This window comes from Argopecten irradians, chromosome 2 (genome assembly GCF_041381155.1).
Source record: "Argopecten irradians isolate NY chromosome 2, Ai_NY, whole genome shotgun sequence".
NCBI lineage: Eukaryota > Metazoa > Mollusca > Bivalvia > Pectinida > Pectinidae > Argopecten > Argopecten irradians.
The window spans coordinates 1,844,739-1,866,080 of record NC_091135.1 but is presented as its reverse complement, the minus strand read 5'-3'; the positions used below and the strand labels follow the sequence as shown (position 1 = coordinate 1,866,080).

The 21,342-nt window shown below is 33.9% G+C and overlaps 1 protein-coding gene and 1 long non-coding RNA gene across 2 annotated transcripts in view; both read right to left on the bottom strand.

Annotated features, from left to right (window-relative positions):
• The window catches only part of LOC138314108 (uncharacterized), a 125,671-nt gene that overhangs the window by 17,851 nt on the left and 86,478 nt on the right, over nucleotides 1-21,342 (bottom strand). The gene's annotated exons all lie outside the window — the stretch shown is intronic.
• LOC138312581 (uncharacterized) lies at nucleotides 3,459-11,029 on the bottom strand. The gene is made up of 5 exons (XM_069253394.1): nucleotides 7,840-11,029; nucleotides 7,379-7,510; nucleotides 6,806-6,957; nucleotides 6,232-6,352; nucleotides 3,459-5,787 (listed from the first exon to the last, which is right to left on the bottom strand). The coding sequence occupies exons 1-5, from the start codon at nucleotides 9,544-9,546 to the stop codon at nucleotides 5,509-5,511; spliced, it is 2,391 nt and encodes a 796-aa protein (XP_069109495.1). The 5' UTR covers nucleotides 9,547-11,029; the 3' UTR covers nucleotides 3,459-5,508.

Genomic DNA, 21,342 nt, shown 5'->3' with positions numbered 1-21,342 from the left:
GTATATACCTTTATATGACTTGACACTGCATATCTATATACATGTATAGGCCTGCCCCATATGTATCATTAAAGGTGACAAGTTGAATGTATGGATTAATTATAGTGTTATCATGGGACTATTAATACAGTTTTTGTTGAATTATTATGTTGTTTTTAAAACAAAGTTATTTATAAATATACATATTATATACAAAGCATATACATTTTCAGTATATATAAATAACTGGGATTTACATGTACACTATGTATTTAACATTGCAGTATAAATGAAATGTGATATTAGGGAAGAAATAATTTTACATGTTATTAATTATATAAATGATCATAATAATTAAGAAAATGTAAAGCAAAAAACAAAGATTAAATAAAGGTGTTAATTTTTTAAATGAAAACAGAAAACAATATGTTAATTCACGTAAAAGCATTATAAACCTTAATTATGACGACATGTTAATTTTTAAACATACATCATGTATACATGTACTGTACATATGTATTTATATTGGGTAGATAAGTACATATTTGTATTATTATCTTTATTTCCGCAAAAATTGAAGATTTTACATAAAGAATGACATTTAACATAAAAACAATCAACAAAAACAGCAAACAGAACATAATAGGTAGGTAGATGAGTATTTTATCAGTCGATCGAGATATAGGTGATATAGATAGGGTAGATAATATTTTATGGGTATAGAAATAGGTGATATAGATAGGGTGGGTCAATATTTTATGGGTAGAGACATAGGAGATTTAGATAGGGTGGGTCAATATTTTATGGGTAGAGACATAGGAGATTTAGATAGGGTAGATACATATTTTATGGGTAGAGATATACATAGGGTAGATACGGGAGATATAGATACATGTAGGGTAGATAAGTATTTTATGGGTGGAGAAATAGATAGGGTAGAGATATAGATACGGTAGGTAAATATTTTATGGGTAGATATACATGTATAGGAGATATAGAGATATATAACTACCACCTGTCTATATAACCACCACCTGTCTATAACTACCCTGTCTATATACTACCACCTGTCTATATAACTACCACCTGTCTATTAACTACCACCTGTCTATATAACTACCCCTGTCTATATAACTACCACCTGTCTATATAACTACCACTTCTATATAACTACCACCTGTCTAACTACTATTACTACCACCTGTCTATATAACTACCCCTGTCTATATAACTACCACCTGTCTATATAACTACCACCTGTCTATATAACTACCTCCTGTCTATATAACTACCACCTGTCTATTAACTACCACCTGTCTATTAACTACCACCTGTCTATATAACTACACCTGTCTATATAACTACCCCTGTCTATATAACTACCACCTGTCTATATAACTACCACCTGTCTATATAACTACCACCTGTCTATTAACTCCCTTCTAATAACTACCTCTGTCTATATAACTACCACCTGTCTATATAACTACCACCTGTCTATATAACTACCACCTGTCTATATAACTACCACCTGTCTATATAACTACCACCTGTCTATATAACTACCACCTGTCTATATAACTACCACCTGTCTATATAACTACCACCTGTCTATATAACTACCACCTGTCTATATAACTACCACCTGTCTATATAACTACCACATGTCTATATAACTACCACCTGTCTATATAACTACCACCTGTCTATATAACTACCACCTGTCTATATAACTACCACCTGTCTATATAACTACCACCTGTCTATATAACTACCACCTGTCTATATAACTACCACCTGTCTATATAACTACCATCTGTCTATATAACTACCACCTGTCTATATAACTACCACCTGTCTATATAACTACCTCCTGTCTATATAACTACCACCTGTCTATATAACTACCACCTGTCTATATAACTACCACCTGTCTATATAACTACCACCTGTCTATATAACTACCACCTTATCTTTAAGTACCACCTGTCTATATAACTACCTCCTGTCTATATAACTACCTCCTATCTATATAACTATCACCTGTCTATATAATTACCACTTTTCTATTTAACTATCACTACCTGTCTATATAACTACCACTTTTCTATTTAACTACCACCTGTCTATATAACTATCACCTGTCTATATAACTATTACATGTCTATATAACTACCACTTTTCTATTTAACTACCACCTGTCTATATAACTATCACCTGTCTATATAACTATCACCTGTCTATATAACTACCACTTTTCTATTTAACTATCACCTGTCTATATAACTATCACCTGTCTATATAACTATCACCTGTCTATATAACTACCACTTGTCTATATAACTACCACCTGTCGATATAACTATCACCTGTCTATATAACTATCACCTGTCTATATAACTACCACTTGTCTATTTAACTACCACCTGTCTAAATAACTATCACCTGTCTATATAACTAACACATGTCTGCATAAATACAAGATATCTATAGATAGATAACTAACACATGTCTGCATAAATACAAGATATCTATAGATAGGATAGGTCAATATTTTACGGGTAGAGATATAGGACATATAGATAGTGTAGGTCAATATAGACAGGTGGTAGTTATATAGACAAGTGGTAGTTTTTTGGAAAGGTATTGATTATATAGACAGGTGATAGTTATATAGACAGAAGGTAGTTATATGGACAGGTGGTAGTTATAACTTCATAACTACCAGTGATCTATATAACTACCACCTGTCTATATAACTACCACCTGTCTATTTAACTACCACCTGTCTATTTAACTACCGCTTGTCTACATAACTACCACCTGTCTATATAACAGGTGGTAGTTATATATAAAGGTGGTAGTTATACAGACAGGTGGTAGTTATACAGACAGGCGGTAGTTATATAGACAGGTGGAAGTTATACAGACAGGTGGTAGTCTATATAATTACCCCTTGTATATATAACTAACACTTATCTATTTAACTATCACCTGTCTATATAATTATCACCTGTCTATATAAATACAAAATGTCTATATAACTACCACTTATCTATATCACTACCACCTGTTTATAAAACATACAAATGTTACTGTCACATGTTTATATAACTTTCACCTATCTATATATCTACTAGCTGTCTGTAACTTTCACCTTTCTTTATAATTAATGAGATGATCAAAACAAGTTACTGTTTATAGTTTATAATACTGATGAAGTTATGTATGCGGTAAGCAAAAAATGGCATTATTTCAAACAAGCCATTGTAACTTTGTATTTAAATATAGTCATCTGCAGCTTATGGTTTGTTTGTTTGTTTGTTTTGGTGTTTTTTTTTAAATTGCAATGTATGTATATGTATAATTTGTAGTTTAATGCTAAATCTGATGGTTGTATTCATTTGGTGATTTGATTATCAAACATTTCTTATAAATTTTTCATAGCAGGCAATAAATAATAAGCAAGTAAAGCGATCTACACAGTGAAATGTTTATTCATAATCAGCAACAATTTACAGCATTGAAATTTATGCATAATAAATAACAACATGTTGATAAACAAATTAATAAATATTAAAAACAAAACATAAATAGAGCAAGTTAAAGATATCAACATATAAATATCCCTTTTCATCAATCAAAATCAGATATTGGAATGGATATTGCCAGATTATGTATCCAAAATTAATATTAGATATGGAGAATATTACATGATGTAGTTTGTGATATCAATAACAAACTTTTATCAGATATTGAAATGGAGATTGCAAGTCCATAGAACCATACTAATTGGTTAGCTAGAGCAAAGTCATAATACCAAAAATCGACATGGATGATTGATGTATAGTACAACTTGATATTATCCACAAAATGACCAAACCGTAATGGAGAAAGTATGTTTGTGTGCACTACAAGTGTAACAGGAGCGAGACGGGCCCAGTTTGCAACGATGTCAAACTACACCTGACGCGCCCCTAGTGCAACCCAGGTTCGTTGGGTATTATTTTTTTTTTATAATTTTTATTTTTTTTCCAATTTCATTGATACATAATATCTCATTCACACATCATCGTCCTCATCCTCATCAATTAATTCCCATCATTCACATCATCAATCATCCTTACAAAACAATAATTATCCTCACAAATAGATATCTACATCAATATTGAACACAAACAATACATGATATCATCATCATCATCATCATGTCATCTTCATCATTATCATCATCATCATGATATCATCATCATCCTCCATCATCATCATCATCATCCATCATCATCCATCATCATCATCATCATCATCATCATCACAATCATCATCATCATCATCAATCATCAACAGAATCATTATCACAATCATCATCATCATCATCACCATCATATAATCAGTCATCATCATCTTCATCTTGATATCATCATAAATCATCATCATACCATCATGTTGTCGTAGATCATGAATCATCATCATCATCATTTTTTAAACATTAGTCATCATCATTATCATCATCATCATCATCTGTAACATCATGATATAGATTCATCATCATAAAATACTTAGCTATGATCATTCACATCAAAACATCTTATATCAATTGATAAAAACTATACAGGTACAATTTTTTTTTTTTCTATTTAAAAAAAAAAAAACCCACAAAATGGAAATCTATATCAGACAACTGCATTCTACTCTACCATCCAAACTCACACTCAAGTCTCACTCATTCAGGTACTTGCATCGACACTCGCACTACTTATACATACCTGTAGATGAAAAGGAAAAGGAGAGAGCGAGAGATAGGGATTAGGTGGGTGGGGGACATTGATTCACGTACTATATATAATTATATTGCCAACACCCCTATATGTGTATAAGTATCTTTACCACTCGCACTTCACAATAGTACTAAGGTTTACAGATCACAGTTGGATATTATTTAATATGCTTGTCTGTTGGTAGGAGGAAGAACAAACTACAGGGTTTAGACGATAATGAACAGTTTATTATGACTATAGCAGTAACTATTTACAACATACATCACACATACATCCACACACATATTATAACCAGCCCCCTTTCCTGTACCTAATTATCTATTACAGTTTTATTCCCATCTAATTACTAAATATAAAATAGTCACCTATAGCCTAGTAGCGGAGCTGGCAGCACGCAGGAACTTAATCCATCAGACTGCCCAGTCTACTAGAACTACCCCGAATTTATCCCCATACCCGAGTCTAGGCAGCCAATCACAACAGAGAAAACACAGACACACATTTAGGACATCTCACGAGAAATGAATGCACGACACAAACACTACCACAGTATAGAGAAATACAAAGGTCACAGCACAGGTACACAATACACCTACGGACAAAACAGCTTGACTGGTTAGCTTGCCTAGACAGTAATCATATAAATTAATGTCCCCCGCTACACAAGAAATTATATTTGGTGAGCAAGTGAATCCATGTCAATGATTACTGTTCTTTCACAAGTTTATGATACACATCACAAAGAGGATTTCTAACCACAGAATACACATGTTCTAACCAGTTCATCTTCCCCTAGACCAAGACAAAGTCTATGTGTCCATTTTTCACATGACAAGCACTGAACCATGGTATGTTGTTTCTTCTGAAATCTGTCTGGGGTTTGACAAAATGGCAAATCACATCGTGTCTTCTTGGTCTCCAATGTAACTGCTGCAGACACAAGACATTGAAGTGCATACTGTCTGTATGGCTGGACATGGCACTGCCTCATTAGGTTGGGTGGTACATTGCTGGTTACTGCCTGTGCATTCTGAAAAGGTAATCAACAGTCATTATCATATGTGCCTTCACTGTTGTACAATTGTTTGTTATTTACTGACAAACATGTACATGTTCTAGTTTATTAAAACATATCTGTAATTTACACAGTTATTGCTGTTTTTCAGTATATGTAATTAACATTATATTGATAGCAGAAATTTACAAATTAGAGATGAGTTATACAAATTCACATTTATGTTTTGCTGACGTGAGGGTCCAATTTTCCACCCTGTTTCAAAGCATGGACATTTTTAATGAATTAAACAAGAAAGTCTGTCTGAAAGACCACCTCTGTTTAAATATAACTCGCTTTGTAATTTTTGTAGGTGCATGTACAAATGGCCAAAAAAATTAAAAAGGTATTTTCCATGGGAGGCTTTTAAAAGTAAACAGATTTTTATTGTAGTTTGGCAACTTTAACAAAACATCTTACCATTAAAACGAAGACTCCACAAGAACTCCCATCGTCCTGTACAGAAGACTGTCCTTGTCCTGATGTCCAGGATTTGGGACTGCTGTTGCCAGAGATGGATTGTCTGGCATTCATGAAGTTTCTACAAGGATAATACAAATGTTCAATGTTCATTGAAGTACAAATACTTTTCTACATATTACAAGCATAACATAACTTAAGATAACCTTTACTTTCTGCCTACAAAAGACTGAACATGACCACAAAGAAGTTCTGGTATGGAATAACCTACATTTATCAAATTCATGGCATGACAATTACTGCAAGAATAGAACAATGTTTTGTTGAAATAATTTTTAATTAAAACTTAATTACATACATGTACATGTATACGTAATATCAGTTTCTATCTTCATCAAAAGGTTTTCTTTCAAAATAAAATGATATTGGCAAGCATGTAAAACACTTGGTTTTTAGACATAGATTATGTACTTCATTTGTATTTGCATGATAATGACTTCAGTTCGGACACAGACTGGCATACTTGCATATGGTGTATTGCATATCAAATATGACAGTTATATTAGGTACTTACACCCAGTGGTCAAAAAACATTCTGGCTCTTGATTCATCTGGAATGGAATCAAGAATTGTGACTTCTCTGGTCAGCATGGATGCGGAGAGCAAAAACCAGTGGTGCTTGTGGCAGATCGGCAGTAGAACTTTGTTGATCTTCTCTAGAGGCACCTAAAAAGTAAACGTTGCATTATTGACAGAGAATAATAATCACATTAGAAATAACATTTCAGCAGCTGCATCAATAATTATAGTTCATGTCAGATATATCAAAATTTGATTCTATGTAGTTTTAGTTTTTCAAATTTTACGATAATAAAGGCTTCCTTTGTTGTAAAATGAAAACACGTGTAACACAACTTTTACATCATTAAAACAATAAAAATAAGGTGATCATAGAAAGATTGCTTTGCATCCTTATGAAATATAGTGTGAATATGTTTCTGATGAATCACTATATATGCATAATGTCCAGATATTAAATCATATACTGAATATAAAAAAAAACCGATCAACATTAATTATGAAATTCTTCTTTTCATTGCACAAATATGTAAATATAAAACAGATAAAAGTAGTCTTGAGAAATTACCTTTGGATACAACCATGAGTTGTAGTTCTGGGTCTCCCACTTCAACGCGAGAAAGCTGGGCAGAATGTAGCATGTCTGAGGCTGTCTGTCATTACATTCTTTGCTCAGCAAGCCCAAGAATGCATGTACCACCTGAAGATGACAGAAATAGTTATTTCAATTACATCAAATTTATTATTTCTTGCTATTTCTGCAATGTTTCTTTAAACATCAAAGCATTACTGAACAGCGGTATTAATAATAAAAATGTTTGCAGTTAAAATGAAGCCTCAAGCTTGAACCACTTAATTCAATAAAATTTTCCTTGATTCATAAACAGCACCAATTTAAAAAGATGATTTAGACTCAAATGTCAAAATCAGTTAAGATTTTTAAAAAATAACTTTTTCTGAAATACTTTATGATTTACACTTCATACATAGTATACTGCAATATAATCTAGAAATATATTGTCTTCTTACCTGGTCATTCAACCACGCCATAGGACGAAGAGTTTGTAGATCATTTGGTGATAGTTTGACGTTTCCCACATAGACACTACTCTTTGGTATATGCGCAGGTTGAGATGTCGAAAGGGATCTAAACGGGACAAAGTTCATAGTCTCCAAAACAGTTGTAATGTCGGTCCTCTCATGGTAAGAGTAGGTAAGAACGGCTGCTGCCAACTGAAGAGAATAATCCTCTTCTGTTATCTGTATATCAGCTGTTGAGGTCATATACCATACTGTGTAGAGTTCCAATAGCTCTGCCATTTCTGTTGGATGCTTATGCTTCATGTCTCGAAGAAATGACAGAGTTGGTGAATCTCTTGAGAGGTAGACACTGAGGCTGTGTTGGTGGCGTGGTTTTGGGATGTCCATCTTCATACAGTTATCAAAGAGGACCTTTTTATCGTGATCTTCCAGAGCAGAGAAGAAATCTGATGTTGATATTTGCGTCGTTGCTAGTTTTGTGACTGACTTCTTTGGATGTTTGCTGGTGTCCTTGTTTTCACACTTTTTGGTGACCTTGGTAGCTGGCTGGTTTCGCTGCTTTGATGGTGGCTGTAGATGTTGATGTGTCTTCCTCAGGGACTCACTAGTCAATTGCCTATCTTTCATTTTTGGTGGGAACCTCAATGTCTTCAGTTTTCTTTTCACCGGCAATTTTCCTGAACTGGTGGAGGGATTTCTCTTTTTGGACTGCTGTGGAACTACTATTGTCTGTGTTGTTGGCTTAACTACAATTGTCTGTGTTGTTGGCTTGATATACTTCTTGATGGACTTCCTATTGATCTTCTTTCTTTCTTTCAGTCTATATACACCTTTCCCAAAGCATTCACCGATAGTGTATGGTCCAACCCATTTGCTCATTATTTTGTCGCCTTTTCTGTTGATCCTCCTGGTGTTCTTGACCAAAACCATGTCTCCAATATGTAAGTCCTGTTTCGCATGTTTGGCGTCGTAATATTTCTTTTGGATTGACTGTGCTTTTCTTATTTCTGAAACAGTATCCTCATGTGTACTCAAGAGAGTGGCAAATGATGTTGCTCGGTCATTGAGCATCTCTTGGAAATCTTCATCCTCTATCTCCTTGGAGTTGACTGTGGTTGGAATGTCCAGTTCAACAGGAAGAACAGCTTCTCGTCCATATGTTAGGAAGAAGGGGGTTGCTTTTGTTGACTTTTGTTGGCATGTTCTATACAGATCCCAGTCGTCTTGCGTTTCTGTGACGTACTTTGCCAGAGCATTGCACAGTGTCTGGTTGCACCTTTCTGTAAGTCCATTTGTTTGGGGGTGGTAAGGCGTTGTAAGTCGATGTGTTATCCCAAGAGATTTACAGAGACTGTCATTGATGGAATTGCAGAATTCCCTTCCATTGTCAGTGAGAATTGTTTCTGGAGTCCCATGTCTGCATATTGTCTCAATGACAAAATCACAAATATGCGATGCCTCCTTCGTTGGTATTGCCTTGACCTCTGGCCACTTGGTCAGGTAATCCGTAAGGACAATAATGTACTTGTTCCCGTTGCTGGTGGTTCGGAGAGGACCAACCAAGTCCATTCCCAACATACGGAATGCCTTATTGTTAACTGGAATGGGATGCAATTCGGAGGGTGTTTTCGACAGATGGTTCTGGCGTTGGCATTCATCGCATTGGGATATGTAGTCTTCTATTGTTTTCATCATTGACGGCCAGTAGTATCTACTTTTCACTTTGTGCCATGTACGATTAATTCCTTGGTGTCCTCCTAAAGGGTCAGTATGACAGGCTTTCAGTATCGTCTCGACATCAGGTGTCCTAATTGCTCTAACAAGTCCCTGTTTCTTATGTGTGTAGAACAAAGTTCCATCCTTCAAACAGAAGTTTTTCGCTTGTCTCCTGAAATTGGCCTTGCTGTTGTTTTCCTGTAAAAGAAAGTATTATCATTCAATAACATTTTCATGTATATCAAAATATCAATTGATGTATATAATTCTTTTAGAATGTTAGTAGGCCAGTGGGTTCAAAAGTAAGGATGATCGCCGTTATGGAATGAGTATGCAATCACTTTGATAATCTAAATAAATTGATGTTGATGGATGACGATGACGATGATGATGATGATACTGATAATGATGGTGACGATAATAACGATGATGTCGGTGCAAAATATGATGATGATGATTATATTCGATGATAATGGTGATGATTCATGAAGCTGATAATGATGTTTATGATGAGGATGATGATGATTGATGATGATGTTGGTGATCATTAATGAAGAATGAAGAAAATAATGATGATAATTTCGAAGATGATAATAATGATGATGATACTGATAATGATGGTGACGATAATGATGATGATGTTGATGCAAAATATGATGATGATGATTATATCCGACGATAATGGTGAAGATTGGTGAAGCTGATAATGATTTCATGATGAGGATGATGATGGTTGATGATGATGTTGGTGATCATTGATGAAGAATGAAGAAAATAATTACAATTTCGAAGATGATGATTGATGAAGATGTTGATGTTGATGGATGATGATGATGATGACGGCAATGATGATTGTGATGATTGACGGATGATGAATGTAATGATGATGATGACAATAGATGAAGAAAGTGATAATGTTGATATTGATTTCGATGATGATGAAGAAGATGTTGATGCTGATGAAGATAATCATGCTGATGATTGTCGGATAAAAAAGAAAAAAAAATGATGATGAAGAAGATAATGATGTTGATGCTAATGGATGATGATGATGAGGATGATAAGGATGATAACCATGATTATGATGATGAGGAGGAGGATGACCATGATGATGATGATGATGATGATGATGATGATTGGTGATTATTGTGATGATAATAATGATGGATGATGATGATGGAAGAAGAAGAAAAAGAAGAAAAAGAAATAGCAGATAATATTAATGATGATGGAAGAAGAAGAAGAAGAAGAAGAAGATGATGATGATGATAATGGACAATGATGTTGGTGATAATTGATGAAGGATAAAGTAAATAACAATAATGAGGATGATGATGGATGAAGAAGATGTTGACACTAATTAATGATGATGATAATGATGATGGATGATGATGAAAGAAGAAGAAAAAGAAATAGCAGATAGTGATGATTATGATGATGATGATGGAAGAAGAAGAAGACAAAAAAGAAGAAGATGATGATGATGATGACGATGATGGAAAATGATGTAGGTGATAATTGATGAAGGATAAAGAAAATAACAATGATGGGGATGGTGATGGATGAAGAAGATGTTGATACTGATTAATGATGATGATAATGATGATGATGATGATGTGATAATTGACTAAGGATTAATCAAATGCTGATGATGATGATGTCGAAGAAGAAGATGATGATGATGATGATGATGATGATGATGTTGAAGATTGACGAAGGATGGATAAAATGATGATGATGATGATGATGATGATGATGATGATGTTGATGATGATGATGATGATGATGATGATGATGATGATGATGATGATGATGAAGGATGGAGAAAATGATGATGATGATGATGATGATGATGAAGATTGACGAAGGATGGAGAAGATGATGATGTTGAAGATTGACGAAGGATGGAGAAATTGATGATGATGATGATGAAGATTGACGAAGGATGGAGAAAATGATGATGATGATGATGAAGATGATGATGATGATGAAGATTGACGAAGGATGGAGAAAATGATAATGATGATGATGATGATGACGTCGAAGATGATGATGATTGATGATTATGATGATGATGATGATGATGATGGAGAAAATGATGATGATGATGATGATGATGATGATGATGATTGAAAATTGACGAAGGATGGAGAAAATGATGATGATGAAGATTGACGAAGGATGGAGAAAATGATGATGATGAAGATTGACGAAGGATGGAGAAAATGATGATGATGATGATGATGATGATGATGATGATGATGGATTTAACTATATATACTGATAATTTGATGTTAGTAATTTAAATCTGAAATTGAAAACCTATGAATCTTGTACATTCATAAAATTTCTAAATATCTATCATGAATTAAAAATCTCAAAATTTGGCAATTAGAACACTGACATTTAGACCTTTTCATGATTATTAAAAAAAACTGTGAATAATTCTAGATATCAAAAATAATATTGGTAATTCCTGATAATTAAGCTCCATATTAGTTACTATGACGACCAAAAGATCACATGTCAAGGTCAAATTCCATGATGTTACCATACTTAAATACTATAATATCCTGTTTTAAAATATATTAATGTAATTAATAACTGTTCATTTCATTTGATACTATGTCCAAGTAATAGTTCATATCAGATTATATGGCTTTGATACTCCGTAATCAGCTGACAAATAATATATCTCACCGGTCAACATACTTGCACTTTTATAGCATACAAATACTTTTCTGTATTTCATCATAAACTAATCATTTTGCAATATTTTTGTCCTGGTAACACTATGGACATTGATTGAATACCGCTGACAAAGGTAACACAACAGACATTTGTCCATGGTGTTACCAGATTGAAAGGTTTTGTATATAGTTCTTGATCATCATAATGAAATTCATTAGAGATTAAAACTGGACTAGATAGACATAGTACTATGCTATCAAAGAGTTTCAAATATATCTTCTGTAACAAATGGAGTAAAAAAAACAGTATTTCTTTGTTCTTGTCTATGGTGTTACCATATTTGTCCATTGTGTTACCATGACTAAATGTGGTGGTACTGTTGCCGATTATATTTGTGTTTCATTATTTTGAAATTTATTTCGTCTATGGAGATGTATACATCAAATTTTATAAAAATTAAATGACAAGGTGTCTTACATTTCTTCTTGTATGACTCTTTTATGTCTGTGGTGTAACCAAAAAATTGTCAGTGGTGTTACTATTTTATCACTATTTGGTAACACCAAGGACAGTAACATCAAAGACGTTTTCATCATTTTTTAAAGATTTTCATTTCTGCTCTTCATCACAGTAAAAATTGTAACATCTTAATTTGAACTAACTAGTAGTTCCTTTAAAACACAACAGAGAGTTTTATTGATTATACATGTCATGGTTCAAAATAATTGGTAACACCATGGACACTGGAATGTTCATTGATAGCTAAACTCGCCATTGATTTGATTTAATTTAAAAACTCACCTCCCATGGAATTAAGTCATCATGTGCCAAATAAAATAAATAGGGAGTAGTTGCATAGTTAATACATTATGGATAATAGTACTATTCCTTCCTGGTGATGCATCATTTGAACCAAAATGATTGTGAAACACCAGACATTTCTTCAATGGAAAGGCATTTTTTTTGTCAAAAATTTATCAAAAATAACCTTTTTTGACAAAACCCATAAAACCTACCATATCTATATCTCTACCCATAAAATATTGACCCAACCTATCTATATCTCATATATCTCCACCCATGAAATATTGACCCGCCCTATCTATATCTCCTATATCTGTACCTGTAAAATATTGACCTACCCTATCTGTATCTCCTATCTCTTTACTCATAAAATATAGACCCACCCTATCTATATCTCCTATCTCTTTACTCATAAAATATTGACCCACCCTATCTATATCTCCTATGTCTCCGTAAAATATTGACCCACCCTATCTATATCTCCTATGTCTCTACTCATAAAATATTGACCCACCCTATCTATATCTCCACCCGTAAAATATTGACCCACCCTATCTGTATTTCCTATATCTCCACTCATAAAATATTGACCCACCCTATCTATATCTCCTATATCTTTACTCATAAAATATTGACCCACCCTATCTATATCTCCACCCGTAAAATATTGACCCACCCTATCTATATCTCCTATATCTCCACCCATAAAATATTGACCCACCCTATCTATATCTCCTATATCTGTACCTGTAAAATATTGACCCACCCTATCTATATCTCCTATATCTCCACCCATAAAATATTGACCCACCCTATCTATATCTCCTATATCTCCACCCATAAAATATTGACCCGCCCTATCTATATCTCCTATATCTGTACCTGTAAAATATTGACCCACCCTATCTATATCTCCTATATCTCCACCCATAAAATATTGACCCACCCTATCTATATCTCCATATCTCCACCCATAAAATATTGACCCACCCTATCTATATCTCCTATATCTGTACCTGTAAAATATTGACCCACCCTATCTATATCTCCTATATCTTTACTCATAAAATATTGACCCACCCTATCTATATCTCCTATATCTGTACCTGTAAAATATTGACCCACCCTATCTATATCTCCTATATCTGTACCTGTAAAATATTGACCCACCCTATCTATATCTCCTATATCTCTACCCATAAAATATTGACCCACCCTATCTATATCTCCTATATCTCCACCCATAAAATATTGACCCACCCTATCTATATCTCCTATATCTCCACCCATAAAATATTGACCCACCCTATCTATATCTCCTATATCTCTACCCATAAAATATTGACCCACCCTATCTATATCTCCTATATCTCTACCCATAAAATATTGACCCACCTATCTATATCTCACCTAAATATTGACCCACCCTATCTGTATTTCCTATATCTTTACTCATAAAATATTGACCCACCCTATCTATATCTCCTATATCTCCACCCATAAAATATTGACCCACCCTATCTATATCTCCTATATCTCTACTCATAAAATATTGACCCACCCTATCTATATCTCCTATATCTCTACCCATAAAATATTGACCCACCCTATCTATATCTCCACCCGTAAAATATTGACCCACCCTATCTGTATTTCCTATATCTTTACTCATAAAATATTGACCCACCCTATCTATATCTCCTATATCTTTACTCATAAAATATTGACCCACCCTAACTACATCTCCTATATCTTAACTCATAAAATATTGACCCACCCTATCTATATCTCCTATATCTCCACCCATAAAATATTGACCCACCCTATCTATATCTCCTATATCTTTACTCATAAAATATTGACCCACCCTATCTATATCTCCTATATCTTTACTCATAAAATATTGACCCACCCTATCTATATCTCCTATATCTCCACCCATAAAATATTGACCCACCCTATCTATATCTCCTATATCTCCACCCATAAAATATTGACCCACCCTATCTATATCTCCTATATCTTTACCCATAAAATATTGACCCACCCTATCTATATCTCCTATATCTTTACCCATAAAATATTGACCCACACTATCTATATCTCCTAACCCGTAAAATATTGACCCACCCTATCTGTATTTCCTATATCTTTACTCATAAAATATTGACCCACCCTATCTACTATCTCCTATATCTATACCCAATCAATATTGACATACACTATCTATATCTCCTATATCTCTACCCATAAAATATTGACCCACCCTTTCTATATCGACTATATCTATACCCATGAAATATTGACCCACCATAAAATCGATATTTTATGGGTAGAGATATAGGAGATATAGGTATAGGGTGGGTCAATATTTTATCCAGTTAAGAATATAGGAGATGTAGTTAGGGTGGGTCAATATTTTATGGGTAAATTGATATAGGAGATATAGATAGACCCACCCTATCAATATTTACGGACCCCTATGGGTCATAAAATATTTTATGAAGATAAGTACCCAGAAAACATTGATCGGATGGGTCTCCATATTTTACGGATAGAGATAATAGGAGATATAGATAGGGTGGGTCAATATTTTATGGGTAGAGATATAGGAGATATAGATAGGGTGGGTCAATATTTTATGGTGGAGATATAGGAGATATAGATAGGGTGGGTCAATATTTTATGGGTAAAGATATAGGAGATATAGATAGGGTGGGTCAATATTTTATGAGTAAAGATATAGGAGATATAGATAGGGTGGGTCAATATTTTATGGTGGAGATATAGGAGATATAGATAGGGTGGGTCAATATTTATATGGGTGGAGAGATATAGGAGATATAGATAGGGTGGGTCAATATTTTATGGGTGGAGATATAGGAGATATAGATAGGGTGGTCAATATTTTATGGGTGGAGATATAGGAGATATAGATAGGGTGGGTCAATATTTTATGGTGTAGATATAGGAGATATAGATAGGGTGGGTCAATATTTTATGGGTGGAGATATAGGAGATATAGATAGGGTGGGTTCAATATTTTATGGGTGGAGATATAGGAGATATAGATAGGGTGGGTCAATATTTTATGGGTAGAGATATAGAGATATAGATAGGGTGGGTCAATATTTTATGGGTAAGAGATATAGGAGATATAGATAGGGTGGGTCAATATTTTATGGGTAGAGATATAGGAGATATAGATAGGGTGGGTCAATATTTTATGGGTAAGATATAGGAGATATAGATAGGGGGGTCAATATTTTATGGGTACAGAGATAGGAGATATAGATAGGGTGGGTCAATATTTTATGGGTGGAGATATAGGAGAGATATAGATAGGGTGGGTCAATATTTTATGGGTGGAGATATAGGAGATATAGATAGGGTGGGTCAATATTTTATGGGTAAGATATAGGAGATATAGATAGGGTGGGTCAATATTTTATGAGGTGGAGATATAGGAGATATAGATAGGGTGGGTCAATATTTTATGGGTGGAGATATAGGAGATATAGATAGGGTGGGTCAATATTTTTATGGGTGGAGATATAGGAGATATAGATAGGGTGGGTCAATATTTTATGAGTAAAGAGATATAGGAGATATAGATAGGGTGGGTCAATATTTTATGAGTAGAGATATAGGAGATATAGATAGGGTGGGTCAATATTTTATGGGTGGAGATATAGGAGATATAGATAGGGTGGGTCAATATTTTATGGGTAGATATAGGAGATATAGATAGGGTGGGTCAATATTTTATGGTTAAGATATAGGAGATATAGATAGGGTGGGTCAATATTTTATGAGTAAGATATAGGAGATATAGGAGATATTTTATAATAAGATAGGGTGGGTCAATATTTTATGGGTAGAGATATAGGAGATATAGATAGGGTGGGTCAATATTTTATGAGTAGAGAGATAGGAGATATAGATAGGGTGGGTCAATATTTTATGGGTGGAGATATAGGAGATATAGATAGGGTGGGTCAATATTTTATGAGTAAAGATATAGGAGATATAGATAGGGTGGGTCAATATTTTATGAGTAAGATATAGGAGATATAGATAGGGTGGGTCAATATTTTATGAGTAGATATAGGAGATATAGATAGGGTGGGTCAATATTTTATGGTAGGATATAGGAGATATAGATAGGGTGGGTCAATATTTTATGGGTAGAGATATAGGAGATATAGATAGGGTGGTCAATATTTTATGGGTGGAGATATAGGAGATATAGATAGGGTGGGTCAATATTTTATGGGTGGAGATATAGGAGATATAGATAGGGTGGGTCAATATTTTATGAGTAAAGATATAGGAGATATAGATAGGGTGGGTCAATATTTTATGGGTGGAGATATAGGAGATATAGATAGGGTGGGTCAATATTTTATGGGTGGAGATATAGGAGATATAGATAGGGTGGGTCAATATTTTACGGGTGGAGATATAGATAGGGTGGGTCAATATTTTATGGGTGGAGATATAGGAGATATAGATAGGGTGGGTCAATATTTTATGGGTGGAGATATAGGAGATATAGATAGGGTGGGTCAATATTTTATGAGTAGAGATATAGGAGATATAGATAGGGTGGGTCAATATTTTATGGGTGGAGATATAGGAGATATAGGTAGGGTGGGTCAATATTTTATGAGTTAAGATATAGGAGATGTAGTTAGGGTGGGTCAATATTTTATGAGTAAAGATATAGGAGATATAGATAGGGTGGGTCAATATTTTATGAGTAAAGATATAGGAAATACAGATAGGGTGGGTCAATATTTTATGGGTAAAGATATAGGAGATATAGATAGGGTGGGTCAATATTTTACGGGTACAGATATGGAGATATAGATAGGGTGGGTCAATATTTTATGGGTAGAGATATAGGAGATATAGATAGGGTGGGTCAATATTTTATGGGTGGAGATATAGGAGATATAGATAGGGTGAGTCAATATTTCATGGGTGGAGATATAGGAGATATAGATAGGGTGGATCAATATTTTATGGGTGGAGAGATATAGGAGATATAGATAGGGTGGGTCAATATTTTATGGGTAGAGAGATATAGGAGATATAGATAGGGTGGGTCAATATTTTATGGGTGGAGATATAGGAGATATAGATAGGGTGGGTCAATATTTTATGGGTAAAGATATAGGAGATATAGATAGGGTGGGTCAATATTTTATGGGTAGAGATATAGGAGATATAGATAGGGTGGGTCAATATTTTATGAGTAGAGATATAGGAGATATAGATAGGGTGGGTCAATATTTTATGGGTGGAGATATAGGAGATATAGATAGGGTGGGTCAATATTTTATGGGTAGAGATATAGGAGATATAGATAGGGTGGGTCAATATTTTATGGGTAGAGATATAGGAGATATAGATAGGGTGGGTCAATATTTTATGGGTGGAGATATAGGAGATATAGATAGGGTGGGTCAATATTTTATGAGTAAAGATATAGGAGATATAGATAGGGTGGGTCAATATTTTATGGGTAGAGATATAGGAGATATAGATAGGGTGGGTCAATATTTTATGGGTGGAGATATAGGAGATATAGATAGGGTGGGTCAATATTTTATGGGTAAAGATATAGGAGATATAGATAGGGTGGGTCAATATTTTATGGGTAGAGATATAGGAGATATAGATAGGGTGGGTCAATATTTTATGGGTAGAGATATAGGAGATATAGATAGGGTGGTCAATATTTTATGAGTAGAGACATAGGAGATATAGATAGGGTGGGTCAATATTTTATGGGTGGAGATATAGGAGATATAGATAGGGTGGGTCAATATTTTATGGGTAAGATATAGGAGATATAGATAGGGTGGGTCAATATTTTATGGGTAGAGATATAGGAGATATAGATAGGGTGGGTCAATATTTTATGGGTGGAGATATAGGAGATATAGATAGGGTGGGTCAATATTTTATGAGTAAAGATATAGGAGATATAGATAGGGTGGGTCAATATTTTATGGTGAGATATAGGAGATATAGATAGGGTGGGTCAATATTTTATGGGTAGAGATATAGGAGATATAGATAGGGTGGGTCAATATTTTATGGGTAGAGATATAGGAGATATAGATAGGGTGGGTCAATATTTTATGGGTGGAGATATAGGAGATATAGATAGGGTGGGTCAATATTTTATGGGTAGAGATATAGGAGATATAGATAGGGTGGGTCAATATTTTATGGGTACAGATATAGGAGATATAGATAGGGTGGGTCAATATTTTATGGGTAGAGATATAGGAGATATAGATAGGGTGGGTCAATATTTTATGGGTGGAGATATAGGAGATATAGATAGGGTGGGTCAATATTTTATGGGTGGAGATATAGGAGATATAGATAGGGTGGGTCAATATTTTATGGGTGGAGATATAGGAGATATAGATAGGGTGGGTCAATATTTTATGAGTAGAGACATAGAAGATATAGATAGGGTGGGTCAATATTTTATGAGTAAAGAGATAGGAGATATAGATAGGGTGGGTCAATATTTTATGGGTACAGATATAGGAGATATAGATAGGGTGGGTCAATATTTTATGGGTGGAGATATAGGAGATATAGATAGGGTGGGTCAATATTTTATGAGTAAAGATATAGGAGATATAGATAGGGTGGGTCAATATTTTATGAGTAAAGATATAGGAGATATAGATAGGGTGGGTCAATATATTTTATGAGTAAAGATATAGGAGATATAGATAGGGTGGGTCAATATTTTATGAGTAAAGATATAGGAGATATAGATAGGGTGGGTCAATATTTTATGAGTAGAGATATAGGAGATATAGATAGGGTGGGTCAATATTTTATGGGTAAAGATATAGGAGATATAGATAGGGTGGGTCAATATTTTATGAGTAGAGATATAGGAGATATAGATAGGGTGGGTCAATATTTTATGAGTAAAGATATAGGAGATATAGATAGGGTGGGTCAATATTTTATGAGTAAAGATATAGGAAATACAGATAGGGTGGGTCAATATTTTATGGGTAAAGATATAGGAGATATAGATAGGGTGGGTCAATATTTTATGGGTAGAGATATAGGAGATATAGATAGGGTGGGTCAATATTTTATGAGTTAAGATATAGGAGATATAGATAGGGTGGGTCAATATTTTATGGGTGGAGATATAGGAGATATAGATAGGGTGGGTCAATATTTTACGAGTAGAGAAATAGGAGATATAGATAGGGTGGGTCAATATTTTATGAGTAAAGATATAGGAGATATAGATAGGGTGGGTCAATATTTCATGGGTAGAGATATAGATACGGTAGGTTTTATGGGTTTTGTCAAAAAAAGGTTATTTTTGATAAATTTTTAACAAAAAATATGCCTTTCCTTTGAAGAAATGTCAAATTAAGATGTTACAATTTTTACTGTGATGAAGAGCAGAAATGAAAATCTTTAAAAAATGATGAAAACGTCTGTGATGTTACTGTCCTTGGTGTTACCAAATAGTGATAAAATAGTAACACCACTGACAATTTTTTGGTTACACCACAGACATAAAAGAGTCATACAAGAAGAAATGTAAGACACCTTGTCATTTAATTTTTATAAAATTTGATGTATACATCTCCATAGACGAAATAAATTTCAAAATAATGAAACACAAATATAATCGGCAACAGTACCACCACATTTAGTCATGGTAATACAATGGACAAATATGGTAACACCATAGACAAGAACAAAGAAATACTGTTTTTTACTCCATTTGTAACAGAAGATATATTTGAAACTCTTTGATATCATAGTATTATGTCTATCTAGTCCAGTTTTAATCTCTAATGAATTTCATTATGATGATCAAGAACTATATACAAAACCTTTCAATCTGGTAACACCATGGACAAATGTCTGTTGTGTTACCTTTGTCAGCGGTATTCAATCAATGTCCATAGTGTTACCAGGACAAAAATATTGCAAAATGATTAGTTTATGATGAAATACAGAAAAGTATTTGTATGCTATAAAAGTGCAAGTATGTTGACCGGTGAGATATATTATTTGTCAGCTGATTACGGAGTATCAAAGCCATATAATCTGATATGAACTATTACTTGGACATAGTATCAAATGAAATGAACAGTTATTAATTACATTAATATATTTTAAAATAGGATATTATAGTATTTAAGTATGGTAACATCATGGAATTTGACCTTGACATGGGATCTTTTGGTCGTCATAGTAACTAATTGG